Source organism: Ostrinia furnacalis, unplaced genomic scaffold (genome assembly GCF_004193835.3).
Source record: "Ostrinia furnacalis isolate ACB-3 unplaced genomic scaffold, ASM419383v2 OfSCF7471, whole genome shotgun sequence".
Classification (NCBI taxonomy): Eukaryota; Metazoa; Arthropoda; class Insecta; order Lepidoptera; family Crambidae; genus Ostrinia; species Ostrinia furnacalis.
This window is the reverse complement of record NW_021137710.1, coordinates 942,575-968,125: the sequence shown is the minus strand read 5'-3', so window position 1 is coordinate 968,125 and position 25,551 is coordinate 942,575. Positions and strand designations below refer to the sequence as shown.

The window sequence follows — 25,551 nt, the reverse complement described above, 5'->3', positions numbered from 1 at the left end:
TTAATCGGGATAAAGGCTATTGTTGCTTGTGTAGGGGCCAGGGGACGCGATGTCAAATAAAACCGTACTTTTTAAATAATAAATAAATGAACAATTTGAATTTGAATTTTCAAAACTACACTGTTTATTGGCACACAAATCACATACATTGAGTGCCAGGCAAAAAAGGACTGAAAAATTCCTATGGCGATGAGGGTTTTCGCGAATGAAAGATTCGCTAGATGGCGGGACGTGGATGTGGGGTCTGGCTGCTGCGTGATTGGTGGATTTTGACATATCTGTCAATGTCATGTCAAAAATAACCAATCATGCAGCATTTGGACCTTGCGTCTACGTATTGCCATTTGGCGGATTTTTCATTCGCGAAAACCCTCATTCGTTCGCTCATTCTCCTCCCTGCTGCCGTGCCCGCCCCCTCGCGCTTGGCGCCACAGGGCGGCGGATAGCGGAACCAATTCAAATTTCAATTTTGGGCACGTCGCTAACAGCTATTTTGAAACCGCACACCATATCCATCTATGGTTTATTCTTTTGCAGTTTAAGACCGCGCATTCCATGAACAGTTGTAGATGTAGGTATAATAAGTTATTTTATTTTGAAACCGCGCACTCCGGGACTACCTGTGGGCCGACTGGCTTTGTTTTATGTGCTTCGAACAAATGTTATTTTGAAGCCGCGTACTACAGTGATACCTTCAGTATGCTGTTTTGAATAGGCGCACTATGGGGCCACCTGCGAGGCCGTCATGCAGTGGAATAATCTACCTAAAATCATTATTTCGATAGGAGACCAGAGCATTGGCAACAGACAGAATACTAGCGCCGCACTATGTCCCAACCTTTCATGAAACGAGCTAGAAATGCGTGTATATTCTCTTATTCTCTTCTATCGTTACTGATTGGTCATTTATGTGCCGGTACATGTTATGTCTTTCTTTTCGCCTCTCCTTTTGTCATAGCTGCAGCAATACGTCATTTTTTAGACTTGATTTCCTTTTAGGCTGACATCGGTGACCGACGTCAGCGGCGCGCACGATTACACACTAGTTCTATGTAATCATCTGCCGCTGACGACGCCGTTGCAGTACGGTGCTTCATAGAACATTGTGTTTATTCGTACGCTCGACCGATGTACGCGACCGACGTCAGCGTAGGAGGAGATCAAGCCTTAGGCCCTTTTCACACGTCCCGGTTGCCGGCTAACAGGCGCCGGCTACCCGGCGTCAAATGAGCTTTCACACGCCCCGGTTGATGACGGCAGTATCGACTAGAGAGCCAACAAGAGTACAGTCTCGTTCATTTCATACTTTCAAAGATGGACCGTGAACAAATAATTGCAATGTGGCTTTTATATCGAAGACGAAAATATCTGCACTGGAAAGAAATATCAAGAAAATATTGGGTTCATCTAATTAATATGAAAAGAGATGCATTAGGTGCATTCTATACATTATACCCAGATCTACGAGCACATGAAGACAGGTTTTTCCAGTACTTTAGAATGTCTATAACTACTTTTGACGAATTACATAACCGTTTGAAGAACTCTTTGCAACGTCAGGATACAAAACTCTCGCAGACTGTACCTGGACGACTGACCGGCCGGCGCGTGTGAAAGCTAGTTGCGTGTTCCATACACCACTGTCAGTTCGGCCGCCGGCTAACCGATGCTCGGCGACCGGACGTACAGTGGTGGATCCGGCGCGCACCCGGCGACCGCCTGCCGAATTAATTACGCCGGAACGTGTGAAAGCTACGTACCATGCCCATACACTTCACCACCGGGTACCCGGCGCCGGATAGCCGGCAACCGGAACGTGTGAAAAGGCACTTAGGGTTCCGTAGTCCTGACGTGTGTGTGGTGTGTGTTGTGGTAACGACGGAACACCACGGAACCCTACACTGCGCGTGACACGACACGCACTTGGCCAATTTTTATTACAGTTCTAAAAAGGTTATCTTTCGTACTGACCCCCGGGCCTCCCTCGACGGGCTGCGCGACTGCGAGCGGCGCGTGCGAGCGGTTGTGCACGAGCAGCTGCGGGCACGGGTCGCGCGCCACCGCCACCAGCCAGCGGCCCTCGTGCTGCATTTGCGTCACCACCACCGCCACCTGGGGAGACATACTGGTTGAACTCTAGTTTGCTGTTGTTGTTGTTTCAGCCGAAAGACGTCCACTGCTTGACAAAGGCCTCTCCCAAGGATTTCCACAAAGACCGGGCCTGCGCCGCTCGCATCAAGGCACCTCCCGCGACCTTACTATGTGGTCGCTTACTATGGGCCTCATAAGAAGGCTCAAGGTCACCCAAAGGGCGATGGAGCGCGCTATGCTCGGAGTCTCCCTGCGTGACCGACTCAGATATGAGGAGATCCGTAGGAGAACCAGAATGACTGCCATAGCCCGCAGAATCGCTATAATCAAGTGGCAGTAGGCGGGGCACATAGCTCGAAGAGCTGTTTGCTGAGGTGCATTCAAATTGAGTAAGGTATTATGATTGTTGCCACCTGGGTCATACGTCATAACTTCAACATTTCTCCACCGGGCGACCGCGCGCGGCCGCCGTTCGTGCCAGTCAATTCGGGCGTGCGGTGCGTGGTATACTAAAGGATCATCCACCTCTCATTTCTACTTCTGCAACTCCAACTCCAAAATAGAACACGAAGCTCTTTTGAGAGTTCATTATTTGTTCGTATCCGTGGGTAGGCCTTTGTCCAACAGTGGACGACGGAATTCGGTTGAGAACTCTCATCATCATCATCATTTCAGCCACAGGACATCCACTGCTGAACATAGGCCTCCCCCAATGACTTCCACATTGCACGGTTGGTAGCGGCCTGCATCCAGCGCCTTCCTGCTACCTTTATCAGGTCGTCGGTCCACCTTGTGGGTGGATAAATAGCAATGTAGAACGCCGCCAGCGCAGACGTCACGAAACTTGTGTGTTCCACCCACTTACAATTCTTATCGTTGTTATTTGATACACACCGGCACGTTTTCCACGTCTGTGAGCGACCAGGACCCGTCTAAGCGGCGTCTCACCCAATCTGAAGAGCACAATCGCTGCCGCCATCCGGTAGCGCCACGCAAAGCATCGCCGCCAATTCACGTGTCATGAAACTTGTGTTGTCTCACTCACGTACCTTCTCTATGGTTTTTATTTTTCAAGTCCTGGTACATACCGGCTTATTTTCCACGTCTGTAAGCGACAGGGCCCGCCTCAGCGGCGGCTCGCCGAGTCTCACGGGCACGGGCGCGGCCGCCGGGTAGCCGCCATCGGGTAGCGCCACGCAAAGGAACGCCGCAAGCTCAGAGGGCGCGCCGCCGCCGTGCCAGCGCCCGCGCAGCCAGAAGCGACATAGCGGCATGCCGTGGATGCTGATACAAACGTCTCCTGATTTTATTTCGCAACACGCATAGAATACAGATATTCACAAATGCAAAAATTCTTAAAGATGCTTTCGGTCTACTACTGTCTTCTGCAGCACTAGTGTATGGCTGTGACCTTACTACCCCATAAATCCACTTGCTTTCAGCATAGCTGAGAGCGGCGAGACGGCAGTTCCAGACTCAAGCTTGCAAGAACAATATGTCTTCAGCAGTTCCAGTGTGTCCAGTTGTAACCCTTATCCTTTTTGGGATTACTCTTGTTAAATATCTAATCGGAGAGATGCAGTTTAATTATTTATTTATTTATTTATTCATGTTGTGTGACATAACAAATACATTTATTTAATTCACGTACTTTTTAAAACTATCAAAACGAGACTCATAGATTTTGTATGGCAATACAAGCAAGTGACGTCACTATTTTGTCAACTCAATGAAACTACTATTTTCAATACAAAAGCAATCAAAAATTGTAATTCACAGGTAATTTCAAATTAATTAAGTTTTTAAGACCAGAATGAAGTGTCTTTTTAAAAAAAATATTGGCAAATGGTGTCAAATAGTCTATTGTTTGATAAGTAGATTGACATTTCCAACAAAAAAAAGAGTTTATATGAAGAGCTTATGGGAACCAAGAAATGTACTTAGAAGAAAGACATTACACAAGGGAAAAGCACAAAGGTCCTTACCTCCCCTCTTTGGTCGGTTCAACCACTTTGAACGTCTTCGGGCGCAGATCCACATTCATACCTGGTTCTATTGGCACCGCCACTGCTGACACCTAAAACAAAGCAGTCGTTCAGGAAAATTCATCATCACAGCAATCTAAATAACTCAAACTAAAGGTGACCGACTGACTGACATAGTGATCGATCAACGCACAGCCCAAACCACTGGACGGATCGGGCTGAAAGGCATGCAGGTAGATGTTATGACGTAGGCATCCGCTAAGAAAGGATTTTACGAAACTTCACCCTTAAGAGAGTAAAACGGGATCCACGCGTTCGAAGGCGCGGATGGCCGTTAATATTAACATAATAGTAGACTCAAACTCACCAGTATGTCAGTGTTTAGACTGTTGATAAGCACGTACGTAGGACTGATGCCGAGCACGTTAATTTCGTGTTTGATTTCGTAGTACATTGTTAGCAGCGCCACCTGTAAAGTAATAAGAGTATAAAACATGGGTATATTTGACTTGAATGAATGATCTCATCATACACATTGTCCATGGCGCCGTTTTGACAGTTCATAAAGATTTCATAACTTGTACTGGTAAAATAAATGATGCATAATCGACTGTGATTCCACGTGTATCTTTCATGGTAACACCAGCATAAACGGGAGGTCTTCTCAACTAGTCTGACCAAAGTGATAGGTTTGGAAACGTCTTGGAGCTTGGTGATTACTTTCGGTTGATCGCTAGCTGAAGGCTGTTTCATTGAGTTTTTTACAAATGTGACGTATTTGCAGAGGGGTGGAGTACGTTACTAGCAGAATGTTTGGGTTACTGTGAAAATAATCGCATCTGATTTATGTACTTTTCCTAAATTAAGTTCAATTGTTTATAAGTACTTTAATATTATTCTGAGCTTTGTTACGTCTTGTTTGAATAGTGTAATTGGTACTACCGTTCTATTTATGAATAAATAAATATTTCTAAATATTGAGGGTTTTCAGCGACCTTGTGGTTACAGTGAATGGCGAAGGGACAGGCGCGGTCGAGGGTCACGTGACCGGGAGGCGGCGAGGTGTAGCGGCCGGGCGGCGCATCGCTGACTAGCAGCTGTCCGCTGACAAACGTCTCGCGGCCAATCTCCACTGACATGAAGAACGGTTTCTGTAAACAGAATGTCATGTGAACGAATGAACGCATTGTTCCAAACCCATATTTAACGCCATCTATAAAATGTTTGTAAAGTCCCATCTATGGTTATTCTTACTTTTTTACCGAACTAAAACGAGTACTGAACAAATTCATATAAAGAGCCATAGATGGCGCTACACATTACGTCCTTGCTGCTTCTGTAAAAGTAGGCGTGACAATACAAACATTTTACCAAACGTCTCCTGATTTTATTTCGCAACACGCATAGAATACAGATATTCACAAAAATATCGTACTCGAGCGTGAACCATGAGGATGCCTTCGGTCTACTACTTGTCTTCTGCAGCACTGGTATATAGGATGTTAGGTAAATGGGTATATGAGCCGACACTAGCCCATGTTAACATGGTCATATAAATGGTATGGTGAAGTCAGAAAATTGATATCTTCATTTTAATTAATTTAATTTTCATACAAGTCGGATTTTATAAAATTTATTTTGTATGAAAATTTAAAAAATTAAAATGATGATATCAAATCTCTGACTTCACCATACCATTTATATGACCATGTTAACATGGGCTAGTGTCTGCTCATATACCCATTTACCTAACACCCTGTATATCTGTGACCTTACTACCCCATAAATCTACTTACTTTCAGCATAGCTGAGAGCGGCGGAACCACTGTGTCCAGTTGTAACCCTTATCCTTTTTGGGATTACTCTTGCTAAATATCTAATCGGAGAGATGCAGTTGCGATCTCATGACGTCATTGGTCATGTTAGAGCAATGGTTCTTAACCTTTAAGTCACGAGGGACCATTTTATTAAATTTTTGTCTTGTCAGGAACTATCTATTTTTTTCAAAATCCTAGGAAAGGGGAGGTTGATTTCTCGCCCACTGTGCACGCCGTTTGCGTGCTCATCACGTCACGTCACTTGTTTATAACGATGTCTTCGCGGACCACTTGGAATGCCTCCAGGGACTACCAGTGGTCCGCCGGTTAAGAACCACTGTGTTAGAGCGACACGTAGAGTCCCAAACAAGTTACTATGGGCAGGTGACATTTGACGTCACTTTTTTGTTGCCAGTCCGATTTCAATACTAGTTTTTCAGAAATTCTATGATTTAACTAAAGTGTTTATTTATACATAATTAATTGACTTTTAAAATCGATGCATATTCCCTATTCCACTTGCCTTAAGCACGGCCGAGGGCGGCGAGATTGCCGTCCCTGATTCGAGCTTGCAGAGCGGCGCGGCGTCGTGCGCGCGCAACGTCAGCGCGATGGGTGCCGCGTTACACAGCAGCACCAATGGACACAGTTGCAGTTCCAGGCAGCAGCCGCCGCCGGCGCGCACGGCTTGGTAACGAACCTAAAAAGTTACAAAACAATAGGAATACGACAAAATAAAGGTGCTATTCGTAAGCGAGCTATTTCATGACTTTTATGGTCAGAAACGAGTATGTGAATGATGACGGAGATCCTGACGAAAGAAAGAGGGAAAGAAACATTTATTACGATGAACATCACTTAGTTAAGGACAGAGAACGTATACGGAAAAAAAGACAGAAATAGCACATAAATATTACAAGGAAATACAAAGTGAACTGAGCAGTGCTATCCTGTCGCAACAGCGATACCCACCGTAATGGGACTCATTCATTCGATTTGCGGCTATTATCGTACACGCTTTTTCATGTACAAATTTTCTTGTTTCCAATAAATAAATTTTGAATTTTGAATTTGAATATGAATTCAGCATATGCCGTGGTCCGCGGTGGGGAAGGCCACGACGCTGGTTTTCAGTGGGCCCCATGCCGAGTGGAAGTCACGTACAACTTTTATAATGTCGTTTACAATAAAGAGAGATGACAAAGACCGATGAATTAACAGTATGTATTCTCAGGTCGACGGATTATCTCAAGTCCCCGCCTCATCGCTGAACTTTGCGTCGTAGACTCTATTTGTACTAGGTAGTCACTAGATGGCGCTATACCAATATTTTGTTGAAGGTGAATTCACTACCATTTTCGACAGATGGCGCTAGCGTACCGCCATCTTGTTGAAGGCTGTGATTTCACTACCATTTCCGACAGATGGCGCTAGCGTACCGCCATCTTGTTAAAGGTCGTTATTTCACTACCATCTTCGATAGATGGCGCTAGCATTCTACCATCTTGTTGAAGGCCGTGATTTCACTACCATTTTCGACAGATGGCGTTGACATGCCTCCATCTTGTTGAAGATGTTTCCGTGTGACCTTAAGCTTTTGAACTGAAAGGAACAGTGGACTCACCGTGACGTCACAGCGCGGCTGCATGAGCGCCGGCTGCCAGGCGGCCGGCCAGTGCTTTGACACCAGCGAGTATGGCCACTGGGACGTCGCATCTCGTCCCGAACGCTCCAGCCTAAAAACAACGACTATCTATTACACTCAACGCATTCGCGGCAGATGGTGCCGTAAATCACTTTTGTGTGACGACTTGTGTGAGTGAAACAGAGATGCGCGAATCTGTCTTGAGCACTGCAAGGCTGCGTCAAATTTTTGAAGAGCAAAATATTGGTCAACATGCAAGGACGTGGAAGATTGATCATTCTTACCATTGCAGTATTTCATCCGTAACCTCATCGATGGTGGTGACGGGCGCGCGTTTGTCGAACACCGACGCGTCTGTCACGCCATAGTGCATCGGGACTGCTTCGCGAGTCACTGGGCAGTCGATGTTTCTAGAACAAAAGAATATAAAACAAATGAAGCAAATGAAATAATCCGGCTCGAAGGACCATGATCAATCATCTCTCGATAGTCGAATGTAAAGCTGTTGCAAATCTGCTACTAGCCACACCCATGAGAAGATCATTCAGAAGACTTTCTATTTACTTGCCAGCCTATAGCACGTAGATTCTTCACGTCACCGGCGGTGACGCACTCGGCGCCGTCTACACCAGCGGCGCCGAGTTCGTCTCGTCGGCGATGTCTTGGTACGATACTGTTGCATCTGTCACTATCAGGTCGCTAGTGTACCGACCTGTACTGGAAGGACAGCTCGTGGCGCGCGGCCGTGGTGCCAGGCGCAACGAGGTGCGTGCTAGCGCCGCGCCCCGGCGCCGTCTGCACCAGCGGCGCCGAGTTCGTCTCGTCCGCTATGTCTTGGTACGACACTGTGGCTTCTGTCACTATCAGGTCGCTAGTGTACCGACCTGTACTGGAAGGACAGCTCGTGGCGCGCGGCCGTGGTGCCGGGCGCGACGAGGTGCGTGCTAGCGCCGCGCCCCGGCGCCGTCTGCACCAGCGGCGCCGAGTTCGTCTCGTCCGCTGTCTTGGTACGACACTGTGGCTTCTGTCACTATCAGGTCGCTAGTGTACCGACCTGTACTGGAAGGACAGCTCGTGGCGCGCGGCCGTGGTGCCGGGCGCAACGAGGTGCGTGCTAGCGCCGCGCCCCGGCGCCGTCTGCACCAGCGGCGCCGAGTTCGTCTCGTCGGCGATGTCTTGGTACGACACTGTTGCTTCTGTCACTATCAGGACCTGGTGAATTAGATACTAAAATGAACCGCAGATGCACTTGATTTGGATTGAAATATACATTATTACAGAAGTGAAGAAAATATCGAAATCATATTGAACTTAAGATACTGTCTTATTCGTCAGAAGAAAGAGATGCATATTTGGTATCTCTTTTTATTTTTAATTTTTAGGGTAATATAGATATGATTAGCGATATTACATTATTTTATAGACGTAGGTGCTACCATCAAAATATAATATTGCAGAAGAATCTTCTTCTTGGGAGACTTTAAAGTACATTTCTCGTAAAAATCAATCATCACTAGCTCATTTTCACAACTTAGAACGCTCTATGCTTTGTCTCAGATCTGTGCAACCTCTGTCAACTGCTTTGTCTCAGATCTAAGACAAGACTACTTTGGTCATCTTTTGCGCTGATATAACTCTTATTACAAACAAAAAACGCATTTTCAGCAGTGAGCTACTTACATCAGTGTCGAGCGTCAGATGCGAATGCAGCACGTACAGCGGCCAGATGGTGGCTAGGATACGGCCATCGCTGCGCGCGCGCACCACGCGGCACCATACCGACACGTACGGGACTTCGCCCTGGCTCGGCACTGGGAAACACCAGAGTTATTATACAGGGTGTCCCAGAATGGATGAATCAAACTGATAGGGGAGGTAGCTCTACTAATGTACTGTCCCTAAAAATATGAAAAAAAAAAATAAAGCGCATAAGGAAACAAAAAAAATGTTTTTGAAAAAGTGAAAATAAATTAGCTTTGCCTAAGTATCTGGCTATAATTGCTGCGTTTGGAGTTTATTTGTACTTTTTTCTTACTAATATTAATTGTACATGATCGCTTCGTTCATCTGTAAACAAACTTTTAAAAATAATGACTAGATTTCGAGTTTAGGGCACTTTATTTAAAAAAAAAACCGAGCTCAAACATTTTTTTCATATTTTTTTGGGATAGTACATTAGTAGAGCTACCTCCCCTATCAGTTTGATTCACCCATTCTGGGACACCCTGTACATCGTTTCATCCACGAAGACACGTCCTACCACATTTTGGTCGAGAGAAGCGCGCGAGTTTGAACCGAGTAATCCGAGCGTCATTATTGTACCTAGTGTGCGTGTGCACTCATGGATACTGTCACGTCTCCATAGAAACACATTGTATAGTAATAAAAAATGATGGATTAGCGGAATGCTGTATTATTTCATAATTGGCGACGTTGGACATGGAAATAAATAAATTAAAACGAATAAGAGCAGCCCTGAAGGGCAACCTTACATTAACACAAAATATTGTACAGTGACTGAAATCTCCGAAGAGATTACATTACGAAACTCTCCGCACCGCGCACCCTGTAAAACCCTTGCTAAGTATAACGACTGTTTTTTTATTTCAAGATTTATTTATGATTTTAAAAGACTACTCATTAAAATGTTACATTTACAAGAATCCACTCACCTTTGACTAACCAGGGAACATTTTCTTTAGGGCACTCCTTCAGGGGTATGTCCCCTGACCATCCAATATCATGGGTAGTAAACTTGATCCTGTGGTATAAAACATAACGGTAAACCACAGAGTAACGACCCACATATCCAAATACAATGTTGCAAATGTTCAGTAAAGGTTTTGCATCATAGAATATATTGGTGCAAGATGGATACATATTCAATTCAAATGTCATTCATCATGGTCGATTCAGAAGATTGAATGGAGGCCTGGATTGATAACTGTTCTGTCACATCACTAACTATATGGTGATAATGATAATGATATACATTAACATTTCTTCCTCTTCACCGAATTCCCCACCCATTCCCCAGTAGCACGAGAAGAAATTATATGTGATAAATTAAATAATCATCATCATCTGGACTAGGGGGAGGACGATCTAATTTACCAGTGGAAAAAGGGATGATTTGTACAAAACTCTCCACGCTCGAGTGGTCCTATCCCACTTATTTTACTCACCTACTACACACTGTATCTACTTTGCCGAAACCACATGGCCAACTCTAATCAAAACTTTATGAAAAGCCAAACCTGTCATTATGTTTTAACAGAAAGTTAAAACTGATCACCATCTCACTATTAATTATGATGTTGAGGATATTCAGTTAAACAATAGACATCAATCAACACCGACCAGGCCTCCACCACCCACAAGTGTAAACCAGCAGACGTCACCAGACTTACTTGAGCGCCATCTCGCAGTCGGCGCCGGCGATGACGCTGCGGCCGACGCTCTCGGGCTCAAGCTCGCCCGAGCACACCGTGCCCCAGTGCACTTCTTCGGGGCAGCGGGCCCTCACCTGTGTTACGAGACAAAGTTATAGCCTGACCAGGAACATAAAAACCCTCGCCATGTTGCGGAAAACTAATGGTACTAATTTCTTTTAATGGCAACAGTAACTGAAAACTTCATTGACATGTCACCTTGCATGTCAGTCTATTGCTGTCAAAGTGTTAACAAACTTTATTTTAAATGTGCGCAATTGATTTTGTGAATTAAATTGCTAAAATCTTTTTATAGTCGTGAAAGAAAAGTGGTTCACAATGTGTTTAAGTATTTGTCGAAGAGAAATACTAAGGGTTCGGACAATATTTTCATTGAATAATTTTTCCGACAAGGGTGTCAAATTGACTGACATGTTTATCGCATAGTACAGTCCGCTATGAAAATTAGCTGTGGTTTGTTTCAACTACCTATTTTAAAGTTTTTTGTCACTTTCTAAGTGTTGAATTTTATGGAATTGGAAAGAAGTACCGAGTTTGAAGCGTTCATGAGCAGACATTGCAGTTGAATATTCAAGTTCTGAATTTGATTATTGATGAATAATAAAATAAATCATACTAGCTCGATTGATGTTTTCATTTAATTTATTTAAACCAGGTTACCAATAATAATATTTTTTCGTTAATTCATGAAAATATTATAAATTAGCCCGTAATCCTGAATCCTGATACATAAAGTTAGCCTATTAATTTAACACAGGTACGACTGTACTCAGTGTTGCACTATCAAATGCAATTGACGCGCCTCTATGCCAGGGTTTTTATGTTCCTGGTCAGGCTATAATATTCAAAATCAAAATTTTCTTTATTTGTTTAGACTAATTAAATTAGTTCTTGCAAATCGTTAAATGCTCTTAAGGAACCTATACATGTCTCATTCTTTTTTTGCCCTAGCAGCGCTTCGAGACAAACATTTGGCAAGTGCTGAGAAGAAGCGCCGCAACAAACTCAGTCACCACTGTCTGCCGGTTTAAAAATATAAAAAAGTAGGAAGTTACAATACATTCAGAAGCAAGTTACTTACCACGCGCTCCCGTTGATAGAAGGTGGCCTTTAAGACGCCCATCTAGCACGAGACCGCGTGGCAGTTTTGAATATATTTATTTAGTGCCGTGCTAATTTCTAGGTTAATTGTTGCGTTTTGATACATATATATTTTCTATCTATATATATAAAAGAAAGTCGTGTTAGTTACTCCACTTATAACTCAAGAACGGCTGAACCGATTTAGTTGAAAATTGTCAGGGAGGTAGTTTAGAGCCAGGAGAAGGACATAGGATACTTTTTATCCCGTTATTTATTGCCATTAAGGCGGAACAAAGTTCGCCGGGTCAGCTAGTTTTTTTATATTAGCAGAATGTCCGGACTTCTCACAAAGATGATCAATATTCCTCCTGTTATAATAAAGTGCTCAGTAGCTTTGAAGTTAAGCCATCTTACCTAAGTCTGTCGCCATAACAAAAATGTTAACAGCATTGTTGTGTTCCGGCAGTTAGAGGTAAGATAGCCAGTTCATCCGTGGTTGAGGATTCCGGGTGAAGCTCGCTTCCACCTTCGGCCCGATCATCACTTACCATCAGGTGAGATACAGACCAAGAGCTTCCTCGTTGTGGATAAAAAAGAAGTTCCAGAGATCTTTTGTTGATTGCGTTAAATTGCGTAGATAGATCTAGATTCAGAATTAGACCCCATTCATGCTTGTTGTTTCGATGAAGGCAGGCCCCGTCCCTCTCGGTCAGTCCAGGACTCAAGATCTAGTGAAGGTCGCGGGAATCGGGATGGTCTATGTGGAGGCAGCGCAGGAGTAGTGGTTGTGGAAATCCTTGGAGAAAGCTTTTTGTCCGGAAGTAGGCGTCCTTTGGTTGAAACAACGACTTTGCACAACTGACTGTATCGCTGCATATTCATCAGTCAGTCGTACATCTAACTCCAAGTTCCTTCTTCTTGACGATATTACGGAACCACCTGCGTATGCGCTGCTTCGGCGAATTGACTTGCTTTGAGGCTAGGTGTACACAGCTATGTATACCTAAAAGTATAGTTAAGCACACTACAAACCTTGATTTCTTGTTAACTGTACCGCAGCGTTTATCATTGATTCGTCACCGCCCGCCCTACTATTCAAGAAAGAAAGAAAGAAAGAAAGAAAAAATGTTTATTCAGTATCATCGACAATACACTTACAATACTTAACATTATTTAATGAGTAGGTAATTAGAATGATACTGAAAAGGTATCCACTCAGCACGGTGTCGTAGCATCTCAGTAGATAATGCCACGACGCTGGTCTTCCGTGGACACCCAATTCAGTAGCCACACCACTTGCCTTGTACAACAAGCTATACCGCAGCATATTGGCCAGGGTAAGCCGTCCAGCGAGCTGCATGTTCCTCCTCGCGCCGCATTCCTCCACTTTGACGTGGGCGTACACGCCACCACCAGGACTGGACTTGCCGCCGAGCGCTTCGGCGTCTTCCAAACGAACGCGGTGCGTGCCCGCCGTGAATGGAACACCTGGGAAATATTATGGCATCGTCAAATAAAATTTAGCATACATTTGGTGAAAATATTTAGAGATGGCAAGGGCCAGAAAGCCTCTGATCATCACAAATGAATTTATCTGAAAATTATAATGGTCTTGGTTAAGTCATGTCAGAATCCTGTGACGGTTAATTTTGTCAAACACCGCGGCGATGGAGGACAATGATGATTGAAAGATATGGAAAAAAAAATATACTCACTGCTAGACCAATGCCAATCAGCCGTTGGGCCAGCTAGTGCTAGGCGTATTCTTTTCGGTGCAGTCGGGCTTCGCCATCTGCATCAAAATAATTAAATGATACTTAAAATTCTCGAACATCTAAAAAGTCTAATCAATAATGTGCGGTGATGCTACATGAACTGACAGTGGTAGCCTTAGTGAGGGGAAGGGATAGCCTTAATGTTGGGAGGAGGATAGCCTTAACTTAGGGAGGGGGATAGTCTTAGTAGGGGAGGGGATAGCCTGAATGGGGAGAGGATAGCCTTAACGTGGGGAGGGGAATAGTCTTAATGGGGGGGGGGGGATAGCCTTAATGTGGGGAGGGGGATAGCCATAATGTGTGGAGTGGGATAGCCTTAATGTGGGGAGAGGGATAGCCTTAATGTGTGGAGGGGGATAGCCTTAATGTGGGGAGGGGGATAGCCTTAATGTGGGGAGGGGGATAGCCTTAATGTGGGGAGGGGGATAGCCTTAATGTGTGGAGTGGGATAGCCTTAATGTGGGGAGAGGGATAGCCTTAATGTGTGGAGGGGGATAGCCTTAATGTGGGGAGGGGGATAGCCTTAATGTAAGGAGGGGGATAGCCTTAACGTGGGGAGGGGGATAGCCTTAACGTGGGGAGGGGGATAGCCTTAATGTGGGGAGGGGGATAGCCTTAATGTGGGGTAGCCTTAATGGGGGAAGGGATAGCCTTAATGTGGGGAGGGGATAGCCTTAGCGAGGGGAGGGGATAGCTTTAGTGGAGGGAGGGGATAACCTTAATGTGGGAGGGGATAGCCTTAATGGGGGAGGGGATAGCTATGATCTGTACATACTTCTACAGCCGCTACGAACAGGGCCAGAAAGAAAATGCTGGAGAGTCTGGACAATGATCTGTGGGGGAGACCGTTCAGGGTTGCTGCACCCCATCAGCCCCCTGCTGAGACAAACCCTCCAGCTTCTCCAGGCAGCTCCAGGATCTGAAGTGGTGTGGGTCCTGTTCCCGGAAGACCAACCATCTTTCAACCCTCCAACAATGTATCGTCTCTATTATAAGCTGGTAGGTGATGTGCTGTCATTACGCATCTGTAGGGTTGCAGCGGCACAATCTCGTAGGAGCCCTCCTACTCCAATCGCAGCACAGCTTTTATGGATCCATAGCTCCACGCGGCCATTCAGGGCTGCTGCCTCACCGCCGCCAGCTCACAATTTGTGTAAATGCTGCCAGGAGGCTCATCTAGCGACTTCATCGACGCGGAAACGCGGATGTAGCAGTGATCAGCTCCCAGGTGATGTGCTATGTCAGTAATCACCTGTAGGCCAGTCGTGCGCCGGGTTGCAGCGGCATAATATCGTCGGAGCCCTCATACTCCAATTGCAGCACAGCTTTTATGGATCCATAGCGCCACGCGGTCATCCAGGGCTGCTGCCGTCACCGCCGCCAGCTCACAATTTGTGTAAATGCTGCCAGAAGACTCATCTAGCGTCTCCCAGGTGATGTGCTGTGTCAATACGCACCTGTAGGCCAGTCGTGCGCCGGGTTGCAGCGGCATAATCTCGTCGGAGCCCTCCTACTCCAATCGCAGCACAGCCTTTATGGATCCATAGCGCCACGCGGCCATTCAGGGCTGCTGCCGTCACCGGCGCCAGCTCGCGATTTGTGTAAATGCTGCCAGAAGACTCATCTAGTGACACCATCGACGCGGAAACGCAGAGATTAACTCCCAGGTGATGTGCTATGTCAGTAATTACCTGTAGGCCAGTCGTGCGCCGGGTTGCAGCGGCACAATCTCGTCGGAGCCCTCCTGGCCCAAACGCAGCGCGGCCGCGCAGCTGTTGTGGATCCACAGCGCCACGCGGCCGTCCAGGGCTGCTGCCGTCACCGCCGCCAGCTCGCGATTGTTAACTACGCTGTCTGTCTCCTCGTCTAACATCTCCGTGGAAGCAGACTCGCAGACGTACTGCAAAAGAAAGAATAACATCGAAAAATTGTTTATAAATGACTAGATTTTGCTCGCGGCTTTTTCCACAGCCGTTACACACGCACCACTATGAGGCTAGCACCACCGTTCATTTAAGAAAGAAAGAAAGAAAAGAAAGAAACATTTATTGCCATGGACATCACAAAAGACAAAAGTTGTAAATAAAAAAGCAAATAAGACAAGAGGTGACATAAAACATACAATGGAAGAGAAAGTAAACTGAGCAGTGCCACCCTGTCGCACAGCGATGTCCATCGCAATGGAACCCCACTCAGCATATGCCATGGCCCCCTGTGAGGAAGGCCACGACGCTGGTTTTCAGTATGCCCCATTTAGTTAACATTACATTTGGGTAGCTAGCTGTAACATAAGTCGTGCCAAGGCATCATAGTGATTGTAGTATCCATACCGCGCCAGCCGTCTGGAATGCACGACAAATATCTGTACATAGGCCGATGGGGCAGCAAGGTTCTGAAATGGAGGCCGCGTACCGGAAAATGCAGACTTCCACCCACAAGGTGGACAGACGACATTATAAAGGTAGCAGGGAAGCGCTGGACGCAGGCCGCTACCAATCGATCAACATGGAAAGCGTTGGGTGAGGCCTATGTTCAGCAGCGGACGGCCTATGGCTGAAATGATGATGATGATCTGCAAGAGTATGGCAAGTAGCGTAAGAGTATTTTGTTTTGTTCAATATTGACTGAGTTTCTTGCGCTGCTTCTTCTCAGCACTGGCCCATTTATTGTCCCGAAGCAGTGGTAGGGTTAATATTGGGAAGTGTAAAAGCGCTTTTTAAAAGCCTATTTGCAAAAATAAATAGTACCTGATCCATGGCAGTGCGCCAATCAGTGGCCAGCGAGTGTAGAGTTCTCAGCCGGGGCACGTGTAGTGACACATGCACGGCAGTGGCACAGCTTCGGAACCGCGCGCGCTCGAGCTGTCCCAGCGGAACCGATACGGCCCCTTGGAAGCGGAACTCGTCTACGAGTTGTTCCATCGTCCCGGTCGCACAATCTAGAATGTCGGACCTGATGAAAAAAGTTAAGGTAGTTCTTGAGAAATGTTGCAGATTCACGTATTCCTATCAATTATTTAAGTAGCCTATATGCCTAGGTGGTTTCATAAGATTTTTTATGCTTTTTGGATGCTAATAAATCGAGCGATGATTTATGTATTCGTATTAACTTTTGACAGCGACTTCATCTGCTGTTCTTTCTAAAACTCTTGCTATGTGTCAGCCTTTCTTTCGTCTTCTGTAGTCCGATATGTCACTCATATATTTTTTGAAAGTGCTAACTCTATACGTATGTACACAGAGTGAATGATAGTGTGTAAGCTTACACGTCACTATCTGCGATCAACAAGATGAACTGTAGAATATATGGCAAACATACCTACCCTACTGCACACACTAAACGCTATGCTACATCGCATTGGTAAGTACTGGAATACCCCGACAGCCTCTGTGATCCTTTTTGTTTGATCACCTACAAAACGTCGTCGGTCCACCTTGTGGGTGGACGACATCATAAAGGTAGCAGGAAAGCGCTGGACGCAGGCCGCTACCAACCGGGTAACATGGAAAGCATTGGAGGAGGCTTATGTTCAGCAGTGGACGTCCTATGGCTGAGATGATGATGACTGCCTTCAGTAAACGCTATTCTACATCTTTTATAATACGCATTGGTAAGTACTGGAGTACTGACAGCCTCTGTGGTCCTTTTTGCTTCATCACCTAAAAAAAAGCACCCCGTATAAAGCCTGGTCCGTGAGCACGTAGAATCCCGTCCAATGACCCCAAGCTACCCATCCTTATCGCTCGCGCGTAATTATATTGCTGTCGCGACTGTGCGACGGGCGCCCGCAGTGAGTGTGCGAGCGCGACAGGAACATATTTACGTGCGAGCGACAAGTATGGGCAGCTTGGGGTCATCGGACGGGATTCTACGTGCTCACAGACCAGGCTTTAAAAGAAAAACTCACGAGATGCCGGCGGCCAATAGCGCGGTGTACCCGGCGGGCGAGCCGAAGTGCGCGTGCGCCGCCGCGTCGCGCGCCAGCAGCGTCAGCACGCGGTGGCCGCGCATCAGCGGCCGCGACACGTAGTAGCCCTCCAGCGACGTCACCTGGCTGCGGACACATCACGGTTCAGCCGTGGAACGAGTAGCAACAGCCCAGTAGCCTTATTCACGTAACAAAACTTCAACGACAAAATATGCTGAGTTGCGATCCTATCGAGTAATCGTTCTGTCAAAATGACCCTTGTGAGTACGGATTTAGAACTGTTTTTCAATGGGATGACTTCTGTCAGTCAGCGAGATCTTGACCATCTTGACTGTCAAAATACGTGAATTAGGCCACTGTTCATCTCCCCGAGCAGGCAACGAAAACAAAACACGTACGGCGTACCCGCCCTCGGGATAATCCACAAGGGATTCAAGAGCTAGTAGCGAGTGACGTACGCGCACGTATTCTTCATCAATTGTAAAAACATTATTCGCTATGGAAAGAAGAAAAAATACGCGTGTGGTGTGCTAGATGGCGACACAGTAACTTCTTGTAGCAGTCAGCCTTATCGCATTGGTACAGTACCGTTGGTACCGTTCACTGACGCATGTAAACGAAATGGTCCTTGACTTACAGACAAGCTAGATCACATCATATTGTGGTATTATTTATTGTGTAAATCACACCACATAAATGTCGTCAACAATATGGTGTGAATGCCGCCGTTTCGTTGGAGTTCCTATGGCCACCTTCCAGTCCCATCATCAGACCAGCTCTATGGTATCATAATATTGTATTGTCATCTAATCTACACATAATTGCCAAGTTTCATGATGATACAAGAATGCGTGTAATTCAGATTCTAAGATTCCATTACATAGTTACATACACGACGACCTAATAAAAGCGTGTTAAAAACATACGATGCCAAATATCCGAAGACTGCACTTAATCTGGGTACATAAAATTATTTTAATTTTATAAAAACGGGAAATATTATTCAAAATTTTTTCATGCATACGAAATCGCGGGCACAGCTAGTCAAAGATGCAAAGTTTATTTGAATATAAATAAAATTAAATCAAACCTAAAATCACAATTACATTTTGAGTTAATGTTATGCTGATGGCTAAATTTACTATTTCCAATTATCTTTATCCAAATGACGTCTAAAATGTTAATTATTTCCCTACTTTGTATCTTTTCTATACGATTGTGGACAAAACTGGATAAACTGGACAAAGATATAATAAGTAATAATAACAAACAAGACAATTTCTTAGTCCTACTACAATCTGCGTATTGTAGGACTTTCAAAAATTCTATGATACAGAAATTCTAACTACGGTTCTCCAGAAACTCCAGATAGCCCGCTGGGTAACCTGAAAACCTGAAAAAGATTAATAGCTAAAGACGACAAAGCAATACTTAAGGAACTGAAAAAAAATTTTGATATCGCGGTCTACAAATCAACCTACAGAACAGACAGCGCCATCTATTGGCAAGGGTAGCTTGGTGGCGCCAGTGAAACTTGTCGGAAACTACGTCACATCGGACGCCAGCGCTCCCTGTCGGCGCTCCACAGTTTTGACGTAGTAGTCGACGGAACGCGGAGCTAAGTTTTGTGGCAGCTCAAACAGTCAACACATGCACGGTAATACTATCTATACAGTATTCCAACTCGGCCATATTTTTGAAATAAATGTCAACAGCCCCGCGGTACGTCACGGTATGACAAATGCGATAGGGCTGCTCACCTACAGTACCCATTCTAATTACATCTGTCTACTTAGAATTTGTATCTAGTTTTGTGATTGTATTTTTTTTTATTTAGACGAACAAAATACTTGGTGAATGGAACAGGATAAAAATGCGTGTTGTTTTGTGATTAGTAGATTTAATTAAAAAAAAAATAAACTAAAATAATTTTGAATCTACTAATCATAATGAGTACTTAATGACCTGTTACTTTAATTTCAGGCGGGCGAAATCGTTGGCAAAAGCTGGTTTTATACAATATATAATTTTCATTTCAAATCAAACTGACCGAAAATGACCATTTCTGACAGTTAATGACTAGTTTTTGACAAATTTGACCGTAAATGACGGTCAGTCAAATTCAATCACCTTAGTAATTTTCAACACTAGGCCATCGACGTCCGTTCGGCACATTCGCGACACCCCTAATTTTTTCATCTCGATCGCGTCCCGAGATTTGAAATTTGAAGGAAAGCTCGCGTTTCGTCGGTTTATATGAAGTTACAATGATATTATTACCGTGACACATGTCTATAAAACTTGCGCGTCCTGTAATAATTTGCGATTGGAATTACACTTTGCATAAATGTATGTAGACTTATATTTCAACGAAAACTACCTCACGTGCGTCCACTTGATAGTTAATTATAGCCGAAGATATAACGACCCTCAGTTACCCTCATCATCATATTTTATATTTAATTTATTTATTTTAATATATTAAAGGATCACTTTGTTGTCGGTGTGTCGGTTAACGGTGGTGAGTTAAATACTGCACAGTATTTTATACACCACCGTTTTTTTCCGGTATCGGTACCGTTTGGCCAAATTACTTTTCGCCAAATTTCACTTCGCAAACAACTTATCGCCAAAGTTTTATTTCCCAAATGAACTTTTAGCAACTGTACTTTTCGCAACTAATTCATTTGGTCAAATTATCATTTGGCAAAATTTTACTTAGCAAATGTTTAAATAGCAAATGTTTTATTTTGCCAAATATTATATCCCAAATAATTTGTTTGGTCAAATTGACACTTCTCATACTTACCCACCGTTACCCACAAATCAAAGCATAAGGCACATAATCATGGTTTTCACAAGAATTTTATGTATAACAAAGAGATTGCAAAAAATAGTATGGTTGCAAAAAGTAGGTATTTCAGAAAATAGTAGGTTAGGTTAGGTTAGAACAGTGACCCTTAATGCGCGAAGGCGAGCGAAGCGTGCCGCGGCAGCGTCCGCCGAGCGCTAGAATCACCTCTATTTTAGAAATTTCGATAAAAATAATGAAATAAGAAAATTAATTTAGAACAAATTTTATATTAACTACCCTCTAAACAAAATAATAACCACAAGCTAATTTATATTCCATTCTATGCACCAATCAAATTATTTTGTAAATAGTTTATCGTGGAACATTTTTGCCAAATGAAACATTTGGCAAACCATACTTTGCCAAACAATAATTTGCTAAACAATAATTTGCCAAAAACGACATTTGCGAATTAAAAGTTTGCAATAAGTTGTTTTTCCAAATGAGAATTTGCCAAATGAAAATTTGCGAAACGTTGTTTGCGATGTGATAATTTGGGAAACGGTTTTTGGCCAAACATTAGTAATCCATCATACATACTTTATGTCTTTACAATGCAAATGGGCGAAGAATACGCGGGCGTGCGTCAATGCTCGCTCGTGATTGTCCTGCCGTTTAGATATCCCAGGAGGTGTGGTCGCGCGTGTTTTGTTTTTCATGCTAAAGCCTGGTCTGTGAGAATGTAGAATTTTGTCCAATGACCCCAAGCTACCCATCCTTATCGCTCGCGCATCATTATGTTGCTGTTTCGCTCGCAGACTCACTGCGCCCGTCGCACGGTCGCGACAGCAATATAATTACGCGCGAGCGATAAGGATGGGTAGCTTGGGGTCATTGGACAAAATTCTACGTGCTCACGGACCAGGCTTTAGAACACCGGTTCCCAAACTTATTTTGTCTACTGCCCACTTTGTTGAGAATAAATTCTTTTTAGCGCCCCCATTTGTAGTCGAGAGTCGAGTGCTCAGTCGGTGTCTAAGAGACCTCCTAGTAAATGACGCCTCCCAAGCCTCTACACAACGTCCCGATTTTTTTCTGGGTCTCTTACCGCCCCCCTTTAAGCCTGCAGCGCCCACAAGGGGGCGTTATCGCCCACTTTGGGAAAGACTGCTTTAGAAGATGTTTCCACGCGGAGATGAACAGGCCTGGCACAGCTAGTTACCTGGAGAGGAAGGGCAGCGAGTTGTGCGCGTGCAGCTCGAGCGTGGCCAGACGCGCGGCCACGCGCAGGCGCGGCAGCGCGCGCGGCGCGAAGTAAGAGTCCACGCGCACCGCGCACGACAGCTGCTCGGCGGACACCGGCACGCGACCCACTGGATACTCCATCTCTGGTTGGTAGTCTGACAGCTGAAACGAGAACATTTATTTATGTATTTTATGGAAAACAAATGTCATTTGTTCGATTGACAATCCGTAAACGAACTAAAGTCGCTGACATAGCCCGACGGATTAGCAAGCTGAAGTGGCAATGGGCAGGGCACATAGTGCGCAGAACTGACGGCCGATGGGGCAGCAAGGTTCTGGAATGGAGGCCGCGTACCGGAAGGCGCAGCGTGGGACGTCCACCTACAAGGTGGACCGACGACATCGTAAAGGTAGCAGGGAAGCGCTGGATGCAGGCCGCTACCAATCGATCAACGTGGAAAGCATTAGGGGAGGCCTATGTTCAGCAGTGGACGTCCTATGGCTGACATGATGATGATGATGATGATGAATGTCATTTGTTCCCCAGCCGATGAACCTGATGTCGTGCCCTGAGTGCCCAAGAAACTGCACTCAGGAGGATTTGATGAGTGCTGCTGACAACGCCACTCTTGTGGCGGAGTTTTGGGCTAACACTGTGTAGGTTTATTGTCGACACGAAAAGAAGAAGATGGAAAACAAACAGCATATGTTATAATTTTATTAATAGATGAGGCGGTTAAGATCAAAAATGCCTTACATTTGGGCTGAATAGGGAATATGCATCGGTTTGCAAAGATAATAAATCCTACTAATATTATAAAAGCGAAAGTATGCGTGGATGTCTGGATGTTTGTTACTCACGGAGTCACGGATCACTCAAGCAAAAACTACTGAACGGATTTTGATGAAACTATGCAGTATTATTGTTTATAATAATCCGAAATAACATATAGGCTACAATTTATGACAATATGCGACAAACTAAATTTCACACGGGTGAAGCCGCGGGCAAAAGCTAGTAATTCATAAAATTAAATAATGAAGTTGTGGCCTTTTAATTTTGGCAGGAATGTTACGTCTATGGAGCCACTACACTTATTATAAACCTTACAGATAAGAGACATTTAGGAGATTTGGCTTCTACATTAACTACGAATTCCTCCTATGTTCTGATTAATTTCGTTGCGGTTGACAGTTTAACTTTCCCCCGGGACAAACTTGACCTTCACTAGTTGGGTTTTGTATTGGCGGTCAAGCTGTAGATAATAGCTACACAGGAGTTGCAGCGGTGGGAAAGAGAGGTGGGAATAGTTGCGTTCGAAAGGGGCGAGAGAGAGATTTGAGGAGTTTATGTACAAGAAAACGAGAAGTTTGGTAATTCTTCAGGTTACATCGGTTATTACTTTGCTTCTCTTACAGATCTCCTCATTTCTGTTTCTATCACTGGCCAGTACACCTTACGGTACTAACAAATTTAATTTTATATATTTTACTCACCAAAGGGTCTTTTTTGGGCATGTATTTGTATATGTTGAACTCAAAGGGCCGGTTCACGGGTTCGTTCTCGACGCAAGCTCGGAACCGCCACATTTGCGCGAACACAGTGTCTGTAAAAACAAATGAATAGTGATAAAGTTTTGCATTCACAAGTGGTTATGATTAACGCACTTTTGACTGGAAAATTCAGTCAAAAGCGATATTGACCGAGGGCATCAGTCAAAACCACTTTTGACTGATTTTTGCAGTCAAGTGGTTTTGACCGATTATGAGTTTTGACTGTAACCTTTATAATGATATTTACGTGTAAATGTCAAAATCAAATCAAAATCAAAAATATTTATTCACTTTAGACCACAAGTGGCACTTATGAACGTCAAATATAGTAAAATAAATACAAAAAAAGAAAAGGTAGCCCTTATGGGGCACTTTACATGTCTCCTTATCTTTTGGGCCCTACCAGCCATGAACATTTACACGTAAATGTCTTGTTGTAGCTAGTAAAAAAGTTGTTGTTTGTTGTTGTACCGACCTGGCGCGCTGGTACACAGCTGGATCTCCCGCGGGCCCACCAGCGGCAGACGGAAGTACGTGTGCGCGTGCCAGCACTGCAGCATCGGGCTGTACAGCTCCAGCACGCATTCCACCTCGCTCTCCTGGCGATGCACGCAATAATAATAAATAAATATATAAATAAATAAATATCCTTGGACTGTTTACACTGCGCCACTAGCCCCAAACTAAGCAAAGCTTGTGCTATGGCTAATAGACAACGGATATAAACATACTTAAATTTTTTTTTTAAATACATACATAAATTATACATAGAAAACACCCAGACCCGTCACAGAAATTAAAATTCAACATTTCAATTTGTGCCCGCAATAAACTGAGCATTTCATTTCGCTAACAAGAGAGACTTAAGATAAGAGAGAAAGATACAATATTTGGAATGTTTAACTGCCTAGCTCGCATCAATACTTGTGACTATGTATACCCTTCAAAGATCAAAAGGAAGAAGGAAAGAGAGGAAGAATATTTTCTAGTACCTACATTCTAATGGCAGCCGATAACGTAAACATGAGATAAGGGGGCAAAAAACATAAGACCACTCCACTCAGATGGAATTTATAGTTTTTTTTGTGTTGGTATTAATGATTAATATACCCTGTTGGTATATGAAATAAATGTCCATCCTAAAATAAAACGTATTTAAGAGGTGTAGGAGCTTAGAGACTGTAAACCCTTGAAAAGGATGAACCAAACCAAACAAAAAACATTAATTTTTTATTAAAAAAAATAGTTGGCTTTTTTGTAAATAATCTCTATAGCTGACTGAAACTAAACCACCACCTTAGACGTTACTCGAAGAAAAAACATTATTGAAGAATGTTGTTGCTTTTGGCTCTAAAATAAAACTTCTTTAATATTTTTTCTTTTTATTGTTCATTAAAGTGCTCGAAAAGACAAATCCAATGAACCCAAACTCGATGCGATTCCGCCGTTTCGTTGGAGTTCCTATGGCCACCTTCCAGTCCCATTATCAGACCAGCTCCAGATATGATACCATAATATTGTATTGTCATCTAATCTACACATAATTGCCAAGTTTCATGATGATACAAGAATGCGTGTAATTCAGATTCTAAGATTCCATTACATAGTTACATACACGACGACCTAATAAAAGCGTGTTAAAAACATACGATTCCAAATATCCGAAGACTGCACTTAATCTGGGTACCGTTGGCTAAATAAGCTAATATGCTTTTTAAAACATATAACATTACCCTACAACCTATAGGGGCGGAGCAGTAATGAAAAATGTTATAAATTTAATTTTATAAAAACGGGAAATATTATTCAAAATTTTTTCATGCATACGAAATCGTGGGCACAGCTAATCAAAGATGCAAAGTTTATTTGAATATAAATAAAATAAAATCAAACAAAACTATCTAAAATCACAATTACATTTTGAGCTAATGTTATGCTGATGGCAAAATTTACTATTTCCAATTATCTTAATCCAAATGACGTCTAAAATGTTAATTATTTCATTATAGCCTGACCAGGAACATAAAAACCCTGGCATAGAGGCGCGTCAATTGCATTTGATAGTGCAACACTGAGTACAGTCGTACCTGTGTTAAATTAATAGGCTAACTTTATGTATCAGGATTCAGGATTACGGGCTAATTTGATATTTTCATAAATTAACGAAAAAATATTATTATAG

General features: G+C 43.9%; 1 protein-coding gene across 1 annotated transcript in view; it reads right to left on the bottom strand.

The window, feature by feature from the left end:
- The window catches only part of LOC114364842 (vacuolar protein sorting 13B), a 96,733-nt gene that overhangs the window by 11,683 nt on the left and 59,499 nt on the right, over positions 1–25,551 (bottom strand). Inside the window, exons 51-70 of the mRNA XM_028321166.1 lie at positions 23,845–23,968; positions 23,313–23,422; positions 21,793–21,977; positions 17,756–17,902; positions 16,596–16,800; positions 15,540–15,748; positions 13,789–13,865; positions 13,374–13,561; positions 10,949–11,064; positions 10,211–10,299; positions 9,219–9,349; positions 8,593–8,750; positions 7,823–7,948; positions 7,518–7,629; positions 6,417–6,593; positions 5,072–5,227; positions 4,444–4,545; positions 4,077–4,168; positions 3,180–3,375; positions 1,972–2,112 (exon numbers count right to left, since the gene is read on the bottom strand). Of these exons, the coding sequence (XP_028176967.1) occupies positions 1,972–2,112; positions 3,180–3,375; positions 4,077–4,168; positions 4,444–4,545; positions 5,072–5,227; positions 6,417–6,593; positions 7,518–7,629; positions 7,823–7,948; positions 8,593–8,750; positions 9,219–9,349; positions 10,211–10,299; positions 10,949–11,064; positions 13,374–13,561; positions 13,789–13,865; positions 15,540–15,748; positions 16,596–16,800; positions 17,756–17,902; positions 21,793–21,977; positions 23,313–23,422; positions 23,845–23,968 (2,841 nt within the window). The remainder of the gene's footprint in view (positions 1–1,971; positions 2,113–3,179; positions 3,376–4,076; positions 4,169–4,443; positions 4,546–5,071; positions 5,228–6,416; positions 6,594–7,517; positions 7,630–7,822; positions 7,949–8,592; positions 8,751–9,218; positions 9,350–10,210; positions 10,300–10,948; positions 11,065–13,373; positions 13,562–13,788; positions 13,866–15,539; positions 15,749–16,595; positions 16,801–17,755; positions 17,903–21,792; positions 21,978–23,312; positions 23,423–23,844; positions 23,969–25,551) is intronic.